We start from the raw sequence: 9,573 nt of genomic DNA, 5'->3' as shown, positions 1-9,573 counted from the left end.
AAGAAACTCAGGAACAGTGTCCAGACTCTGAGATCAAGCCCCGGGATTGAAAGGCGGGAGGGGGGGGGGGGGAAGGAGAGAGAAAGAGAGATAGAGACAAAGACAGAGAGAAAGAGAGAGAGAGGAGGGGGGGGCGGAGAGAGAGGAAAAAGAGAGGAGAGAGGAGAGAGAGAGAATGAGAACAAGAGAGAGAGAGAGAGAAGAAAAGAAAGTAAATTAAGCCAAACAGGCACCAGTTGCCTGTAATCCTAGATACTCTGGAGGCTGATATCTGAGGGTCATGGTTCAAAGCCAGCCCAGGCAGAAAAATCCATGAGACTCTTATCTCCAATAAACTAACCCCCAAAAAGCTAGCAGTGGAGCACTGGTTCGAACCAGTGACAGAATGCTAGACTTGAGCAAAAGGAAGCTCAGAGAGGGGCTGGGAAGGTGGCTCTGTGGTAGAGTGCTTGCTTTGCATGCATGAGGCCCTGGGTTCAGTTCCTCAGCACCACATAAGCAAAAAGAAAAAAAAAACTGGAAGTGGTGCTGTGGCTCAAGTGGTAGAGTGCTAGCCTTGAGCTGAAGAGCTGAGGGAGAGCACCCAGGCCCAGAGTTCAGGCCCCACGACCGGACCTAAAAAAAAAAAAAAAAAAAAGAAGCTCAGAGACAGTGTCCAGGACCTGAGTTCAAGCTCCAGGATTGGCAGAGATCTGAGAACCATGGTTCAAAGCCAGCCTTGAGACTCTTATCTCCAATTAAGCATCATAAAAACTCTGGAAGGGTGACTCTCTAGCCTTGAGCACAAAAGCTCGGAGACAGTGCCCAGGCCTGAGTTCAAGCTCCAGGACCAGCACACACACACACACACACACACACACACACACACACACACAAATATTGGTGTGGGCTGGGTGCTGATGGCTCATGCCTGTAATCCTACTCAGGAAGCTGAGATCTGAGTATCATAGTTCAAAGCCAACCTGGGGAGGAAAGTCTGTGAGATTCTTTTTTTTTTTTTTTTCTGGTTGTGCACTGTCCTGCAGCTCTTCAGCTCAAGGCTAGCACTCTACCACTTGAGCTACAGTGCCACTTGCAGCTTTTTCTGCTTATGTGGTGCTGAGGAATCAAACCCAGGGCCTCATGCATGCAAGGCCAGCACTCTACCACTGAGCTATCTTCCCAGCCCAGATTCTTTTTTTTTCTTTTTTGGTCCAGTCATGGGGCCTGAACTCTGGGCCTGGGCGCTGTCCCTCAGCTCTTCAGCTCAAGGCTAGCACTCTGCCACTTGAGCCACAGCGCCACTTCCAGCTTTTTTGTTTTTGCTTATGTGGTGCTGAGGAATTGAACCCAGGGCCTCAAGCATGCAAGGCAAGCACTCTACCACTGAGCCACCTTCCCAGCCCCCCAGCCCAAATCCTTATCTCCAACTAACCACTAGGAAACCAGAAGTAGAGCTGTGGCTCAAAGTGGTAGAGCCCTAGCCTTGAGCAAACAGTGCCCAGGCCCTGAGTTCAAGCCCCAGGACCAACCAAACCAAACCAAACCAAAATGTTGGTGTGGCTCAAGTGATAAAGCACTAACCTTGAATGAAAAGCTAAGGGAGAGTACAAGGTCCTAAGTTTAACCCCTAGTATCAACACATATACCAATATTTAAATTAGATATTATTTTTTGTTGTTGGTTGTGGGGCTTGAACTCAGGGCCTGGGTGCAGTCCCTGACTTCTCAGCCTCCTGAGTAGCTAGGACTACAGGCGTGAGCCACTGCCCCCTGGCTGATATTATTGTTTTTTTGTTTTTTGTTTTGTCGATCATGGGGCCTGAATTCTGGGCCTGAGCACTGTCCCTCAGCTCTTCAGCTCAAGGCTGAGCCACAGCACAGCACCACTTCCAGCCTTTTCTGCTTATGTGGTGCAGAGGAATCGAACCCAGGGCCTAATGCATGCAAGGCAAGCACTCTAGCACTGAGCCACCTTCCCAGCGTGATATGATCATTTTTGAAAACAAACTATCTTTTCATATTCCATTATTTCACCATTTACAGGTTGCATAGAACTATAGTAATTTTTTTGGGGGGGGTTCAGTCGTGGGGCCTGAACTCTGGGCCTGGGTGCTGTCCCTCAGCTCTTCAGCTCAAGGCTAGTGCTCTACCACTTGAGCCACAGCGCCACTTCCGGCTTTTTTTTTTTTTTGCTTATGTGGTGCTGAGGAATCAAACCCAGGGCCTCAGGCATGTAAGGCAAGCGCTCTACCACTGAACCACCTTCCCAACCCCTATAGTAATTTTTTAAATTTATTATTAGAAGTGATATACAACGGGGTTACATTTATGTACGTAGGTAATAAGTACATTTTCTTTTGTACAGTGTCATGTTCGCTCACATGGTAAGTATTTGGGGAATATTTGCATATACCAATGTGCTCTGAGGATGGGACCTAAGTCTAAAGATGAAATTTCATATATACTTACACACTGTAGGTGTATATTACCTGAAGGTAATGCTATACAATATTTTAAATAATTCATGGTATGGAATTTTCCACTTATGGCATCATATTATTGCTCAAAAACATTTAGATTGTGGGAACATTTCAGACTTCAATTTTCAGATTGTGGCTGTTTATCCTATACTAGATTTTGAGGAAAATAACTTCTCCAAATGTGCATTTCCCTATCTGTAACTACTTCATAGAGTTGTTGCTTGGATTAAATGAGTAAAGAAACACTGGTATTTCTATGTATATAATAAATGCTTGCTTAGTTACAAGCCTGAAATGGGGGTGGGGGGAAACCACTCAAAAAGTATTTGCAATTAGTTGTTTATTAACATTATCTGTGTCACAGGAAATCGGTAATCCCAAGGACCACCAAATTTTAAAATGTCTGCTGTAACTGATGGTGAGTTAGGATTTCCTATGCCTGGCTGTGTGCTTAGCGTTCAACTTGTCTTATTTCCCTAAACGTTCATAACAACCTCAAGTCAGTCACTCCATTTATAATTGAGAGGCACAGAGAGGTTGAATAATTTCTCAAGGGCACACAGCCAGCAAGCGAGGAAAGCATATGTATGGTTATTTATTGAGTTCTTACCACGCCTCAGCAGGAGGGAAGCTCAGTTCCGACTATGATAAACAGTGTAGGCCGTAGCTTAGCCTACCAGGAAGGGGCGGGGCGGGGGCGGGAAGGATGAACAAACACGTACAGTAATAAATAGTTGCCACACCGGGCGAAGATCGCTTACAGTAAAGGCTCACTACCAAAAGAGTGCGACCGGATCTCAGACAACTGGGACCACGAAATGGGCCACAGTTATGGAACGAGTCCATGTACGTAGCAACCTATTACAAATGCATCCCGTCCCCAAAACCGAGTGACACCCAAACGCAAAGCTGAGAGGAGAGCGGAAGCCCGAGCCGCCAGGAAGCGCCCGTCGGACCCGAACGCCGCCGCTGCCGCCGCCGCCGCCGCCGCGAAGGGTTAGAGCGAGCCGGTGGGCGGGGCCGCGCGCTGATTGGCAGGGGTGGGGCCGGCTCTCCTCCCGCCCCCGCCCTGGGCCGGGCGGCTCCAGCTCTTGGACAGGCCGGGGACAGCCGGGGCGAGGGGCCGGGCCGGGGCGAGGGGCCGGGCCGCGGCGCCGCGCGCAGCCGCTTCCGCCTCCCCAGCCTCCGGGTCGCGTTCGGCCGGCTGGACGCGCAGGGAAGCCGAGCGGCGCCGGGCCAGCCCACGGGGGGGGGGAGGACGACTGACAGTCCACAAAGTTTGGCCCCGGGAGGAAGTGGCCTCCGGCCCCAGCAGGTGGCGGCCGGGCCTGGGCTGGGGCGCTCGGGGTCTGCGGGCCGGTGCGGGGGCGAGGGCTCGGCCGGAGCAAACAAGTCCGAAGTTGGCGCGAGGCCCCGTCCTTGCCCCGGGCTGCTGCCCGCCCCCCGCCCTGGCGCCCGGAGCCCGGGGCGCGCCGGAGCCATGCAGCCCCCGCGGGGCGGCGCCGCCGGGGAGCCCGGACGCCAGGAGCGCCGCGGCCGCCCGGCTCCGTAGACGGCGGGAGCCCAGGGACCCTCCCCGCACCTCCGGACCGCGGTTCAGGATGCTGCCAGCCGCCCTTCTCCTCCTCCTCGTCGGTAAGAGCCGCCCCCAGGGCCCTCCCTGCCCGGGTCCCTGTGCGACCCCGAGCCCGCAGTCCCCGCCGCCCCGCTCAGCCCTGCTCCCCTTCCCGGCCCGGCCCACACCGCTCTGGCCAGCCCCACGGGCCCTGCTGGTGGACCTTGCTTCGAGGTCACAAGTTGTACCTTCCTCGTAGCTCCTCTGCCCTTCCTAGTGAACTTCCCGGAAGTCCCCGCTGGGCTTCCTTAGTGGTTCAAGTGAGAAGAAAACTTGGGGACTCACTCTCCTGCCCTTTCTCTCTTTCACTCCAGGAGGCGCTGTGGCTCACTCAGACCGAATCATCTCCCCAAATCCTGGTGAGAGTACTGGGAGCCCCCGGGACTCTGAGCTTGGCCTTGAGGAGGCAGACCTACCATAGTTTTAAGAGTCAAGAATATCCATCTTTTCCTAAATGGGGAAATTGAGGTTCAGTGAGGGACAGTGATTTTGGTTGTCTTTGTGTTTGCTTCTTCCAGGGCTTGAACTGTGGGCCTCGCTCTCTCATTCAGTGGCTCATTTTTCACTCAGGAACGGTGTTCTACCATTTGAGTCATGACTCCAAGTCAGGCATTTGTGCTGGTTAAGTGGAAATAGAATCTTGCAGACTTTTCTACCTAGGCTGGATTCCAGATCTCAGTATGTTGTATAGCTAGGATTACAGGGTATGAACCATTGGGGCACAGTCTTTTGGCTTTTGGTGTTTTCATTGTTTTGTGCCAGTATTGGGGTTTGGGGCTCACTCTCAGTGCTCTATCACTTGAGCCACACCTTCATTTCCAGCTTTTTGCTTAGGTAATTGAAGACAATAAGAACTTCAAGATTTATCTGCAGGGGCTGACTCCCAACCTCAGTCCTCAAGATTTTAGCCTTCTGTAGCTAGGATTACAGGCATGAGCCACCTATGTCCAGCCTTTCATTGTTTTTGTTTGTGTCAGAACCAGGGCTTGAACTCAAGAGTCTCAAGCTCTGGTAATTGGAGATGAAGTCTCACACACTTTTCTGCCTGGCCTGGTTTCAAATCATGATCCTTCAGTTCACAGCCTCTGGAGTAGTAAGGATTACAGGTGTGTGCACCAGCACCTGGCCTACCTAGTAGTTGTGTCACATTTTTCCAATGGAACATGCTTTCTTGTTCTCCACAGCTGGAAAAAATAGTCTTCCGGAGAGTAGAAGCAGTATTTTCTGCTCTTCTTGGCCCAGCCACCCTCAAAAGCAGTGCTAATATTTAAGGTTTATGAAGAGCGTAGAGGGGAAGAGAGGGACCAGCAACACTCTGCTCCTTCTTAAAGAACAGAGGCTCTTGGAGGCCACAGTACTGGGGAGGAATGGGATATTGAGGAGCTCTCCACAAGTATCATTTCCTCCTTCCAGCTTGTGAGGCTCCACCAGCCGTGCTCTTGGAAGTGCAGGGCACCTTACAGAGGCCCCTGAGCCGGGAGAGCCGCAGCTCTCCTGCCAACTGCACCTGGCTCATCCTGGGCAGCAAAGAGCAGACTGTGACCATCAGGTGAGAAGCAAGATCCCTGCACCTTCCCTCTCCACTGTGGAAATCAGAGGTCACTTCTCCTTGGAATGTTCATCCTTGCCAAGAGAAGAGTAGAATTTCATTTGACCTGCTCTACCTTAAAACATTAGCTCACTGGGCCAGATGTGTCAAGTTGGAACTACTTTGAGGTGGACATCTCTCTCAGGTCCCAGGCATCTCCAAAAGACCACAGTCACTCTAGAAATAAGATGTTCTGAGGAGTCCTTCAATCCATTGCATGGCTCTGTTTGGGATTTAATCAGTGTAGAACCTTCCTTAGGGGTAGAGGTATAATAGCTTTAGAGGTAAAGCACTTGCCTACTTCGGTACCACAAAAAAGGCTTACTGCTGAGTTTTCATTTGGCTTTTTAAAAACCAGTAAGAGATGTTTGTGCTTCTTGGATAGAAGGGACCCTGGAGGGTTGGAGGAAGAGGAAGACAGCAGTAATCCAGAATATCTCATGTCCTGCTCTCCTCTACCTTGTAGGTTCCAGAAGCTGCACCTGGCCTGTAGCTCTGAGCGTTTAATTCTGCACTCCCCACTCCAGCCACTGATCTCCCTGTGTGAGGCACCAGCCAGTCCTCTGCAGCTGCCAGGGGGCAATGTTACCATCACCTACAGCTATGCTGGGGCCAAGAAATCCATGGGCCAGGGCTTCTTACTGTCTTATAGCCAAGGTAGGCTGGAAGCGGTATAGAAGCAGCCATTAAAACAGGAAGTGGAAGTCCCCAGGGAAGAGGTAAGAACCCTAAGGGCTCCTCTGGTGCTTCACAGTTCCTCTTGTGTTGCCTCTCCAGATTGGCTGATGTGCCTGCAGGAAGAGTTCCAGTGCCTGAACCACCGCTGTATACCTGCTGCCCAGCGCTGTGATGGCATCAATGCCTGTGGTGATGGCTCTGATGAAGCAGGTTGCAACTCAGACCCATTCCCTAGCCTGACCCTGGCTCCTGGACCCACCCTGCCTTGCAATCTTACCTTAGAGGACTTCTATGGAGTCTTCTCCTCCCCTGGATATTCACACCTGGCCTCAGTTTCCCATCCCCAGTCATGCCTGTGGCTGCTGGATCCCCATGATGGCCGGCGACTGGCAGTGCGGTTCACAGCACTAGACTTGGGCTATGGAGATGCAGTGCATGTATATGATGGCGCTGGGCCCCCTGAGACCCCTCGCCTGTTACGCAGTCTCACCCACTTCAGCAACGGCAAAGCCGTGACTGTGGAGACACTGTCTGGTCAGGCTGTTGTGGCCTACCACACAGTTGCTTGGAGCAATGGTCGAGGCTTCAATGCTACCTACCATGTGCGTGGCTACTGTTTGCCTTGGGACCGACCCTGTGGCTTGGGATTGGGCCTAGAGGCTGGGGAAAGCCTGGGAGAGCGCTGCTACAGTGAGGCACAGCGTTGTGACGGCTCATGGGACTGTGCCGATGGCACAGATGAGCAAGACTGCCCTGGCTGCCCACCTGGGCACTTCCCCTGTGGAGCTGCAGGCACCCCTGGTGCCACAGCCTGCTACCTGCCTGCCGATCGCTGCAACTACCAGACGTTCTGTGCTGATGGAGCCGATGAGAGACGCTGCCGACACTGCCAGCCTGGCAACTTTCGATGCCGGGACGAGAAGTGTGTGTATGAGACCTGGGTTTGTGATGGGCAGCCAGACTGTGCCGATGGCAGTGACGAATGGGATTGCTCCTATTCCCTGCCCCGCAAGGTCATCACTGCTGCAGTCATTGGCAGCCTTGTGTGCGGCCTGCTTCTGGTCATCGCCCTGGGCTGCACCTGCAAGCTCTATGCCATTCGCACCCAGGAGTACAGGTCAGTGGGAGAAAGGGGGGGGGGGAGAGTCTGAGGGAGGAATGAGATCTATGTAGCTGCAGGAAACCTTGAGGGTGGCCTTGGGAAGAGTTCCTATGTTGCCTGGCTCTTGGAGGACAGGTCTAACTCCTAAAGCAGTCTCAAAGGAGGGAATTAGTTGACCTTTAGGCAAGCCACAACATAGCTTAGCCCTCGTGGCTTGGGTGTGGACAAAAGAGGCCACTGCAGACTGAGCAAATTGTCCTGTGGGCGCCAGCAGCAACTGAGCAGCCCTCATTCTTTCCAGCATCTTTGCCCCTCTATCACGGATGGAGGCTGAGATTGTGCAGCAGCAAGCGCCCCCCTCCTATGGGCAGCTCATTGCCCAGGGTGCCATCCCACCTGTGGAAGACTTCCCTACAGAGAACCCTAATGATGTAAGTCATTCCCCAAAACCCTTGTACCTCCTAGACCTAACCCAATTGTGGCTCCACCACTCAATCTTCTGGCTCTGATGTCTACCTCTTGTCCTTGCAGAACTCAGTACTGGGCAACCTGCGGTCTCTGCTACAGATCTTGCGCCAGGATATGACTCCAGGAGGAGCCTCAAGTGGTCGCCGTCGACAGCGGGGTCGTTCAGTGCGTCGCCTGGTTCGTAGGCTTCGCCGCTGGGGCCTGCTTCCTCGAGCTAACCCCCCAGCCAGGGCCTCTGACACCAGGCCCCAGGTCACACCTGCTCCTCCCCTTGAGGTCCAGGATGGAAGCACAAGTCCAGCCCATGAGGGTGGGGCAGTAGGTGGGCAGGATGGGGAGCAGGCCCCCCCACTCCCCATCAAGTCACCCCTCCCACCTGCCAACACATCTCCAGTAGCCCCCCTTGCTGTCTCTGAAGCCCAGGGGACACTGCCCTCAGTGCCCCTAGAGCCATCGCTACTGTCTGGAGTTGTACAGGCCCTGCGAGGCCATCTCTTACCCAGCCTTTGGCCCCCAGGCCCGGCATGGACACCCCCAGGACCCCACACAGCAGTCCTGGCCCCAGAGGATGAGGATGATGTTCTGCTAATGCCTCTGGCTGAACCAGAGGTGTGGGTGGTTGAAGCTGAGGATGAGCCATTGCTTGCTTGAAGGGGGCCTGACTCTAGTCACAGTGGCACAACTCTGTGGAGGTGTCTCAGCTTCCCCATTAACCTGTGTAGCAGCTGCAAAGTTAGGTGTCCCTCGGGTCGGCAGAGAGCTTACTTACTATCAGCCCCCTCTCTATATGGCCAGAACAACAGTCTCTCACTTCTGCCCACCCCGTGTCCCATCACTGTCTAAGTGGCTATTTTATAAAAGTAAAGCTTGTAAAGGATTATAAGCCTGGACACTCCATCCTTGCCAAAGCCCCACCCAAAAGTGACCTTAAGCACCGAATGCCAGTTGACTGGAGATTCTCCAGCCCCTAAGTGGAGGATTTGCACAGGGCTTAAAAATTTCCAACCTCCATCTCTATAAACCCTAGCAAAAAAAACAACAAAAAAAAAAAACAAAAAAAAAAAACAAGAGTATTTGTCCCATAGTTTGCTCATTGCCCGGGGAAAAAAAATCAGACTTGCGAGTGTGCTCACTTCTAGCATGTATGAGGCCCTGAGTTTGACCACAGCACCACAAATATATAAAATAAAGCAATTGTAAGTTTTAACATTTGGCAAATTAGTTATGAGTCTGAGCTCTGTTTCTCTGCTCCTCTAAGTGAGCTCACCTTGTCTTGCTCCTCCTTGTTAGAGGCCTTAGCTCAATCCTCTCCCTGCTTCCTATTTGTCTTCCAGCCACCCACCCTGGGTTTTTTTTTTTGTTTGTTTGTTTTGTTTTGTTTTGTTTTTGGTCGGTCATGGGGCTTGAACTCTGGGCTTGGGCGCTATCCCTGCGCTCTTCAGCTTAAGCCACAGCGACACTTCCAGTTTTCTGGTGACTTATTGGAGATAAGAGTCTTACGGACTTTCCTGCCCGGGCTGGCTTTGAACCTCGATCCTCAGATCTCAGCCTCCTGAGTAGCTAGGATTATAGGTGTGAGCCACCAGTGCCCAGCTACCCTGTGTGTGTGTGTGTGTGTGTGTGTGTGTGTGTGTGTTGTCAGTCGTGGGGCTTGAACTAGG

At 52.6% G+C, this 9,573-nt stretch overlaps 1 protein-coding gene across 1 annotated transcript; it reads left to right on the top strand.

Moving 5' to 3' along the window:
• The first annotated feature begins 3,643 nt into the window (after positions 1 to 3,643).
• Positions 3,644 to 9,133, top strand: Lrp10 (LDL receptor related protein 10). The gene is made up of 7 exons (XM_042686377.1): positions 3,644 to 4,096; positions 4,391 to 4,435; positions 5,490 to 5,625; positions 6,131 to 6,321; positions 6,442 to 7,459; positions 7,746 to 7,875; positions 7,976 to 9,133. Exons 1-7 carry the CDS (start codon positions 4,063 to 4,065, stop codon positions 8,561 to 8,563), a joined length of 2,142 nt encoding a protein of 713 aa, XP_042542311.1. The 5' UTR covers positions 3,644 to 4,062; the 3' UTR covers positions 8,564 to 9,133.
• The last annotated feature ends 440 nt before the right edge of the window (positions 9,134 to 9,573 follow it).

The sequence above is a fragment of the Dipodomys spectabilis genome, unplaced genomic scaffold, assembly GCF_019054845.1.
Source record: "Dipodomys spectabilis isolate Male_0828 unplaced genomic scaffold, ASM1905484v1 ptg000097l, whole genome shotgun sequence".
Taxonomy (NCBI): domain Eukaryota; kingdom Metazoa; phylum Chordata; class Mammalia; order Rodentia; family Heteromyidae; genus Dipodomys; species Dipodomys spectabilis.
The sequence above is the reverse complement of the archived record's forward strand: the minus strand, read 5'-3'. Positions and strand labels throughout refer to the sequence as shown.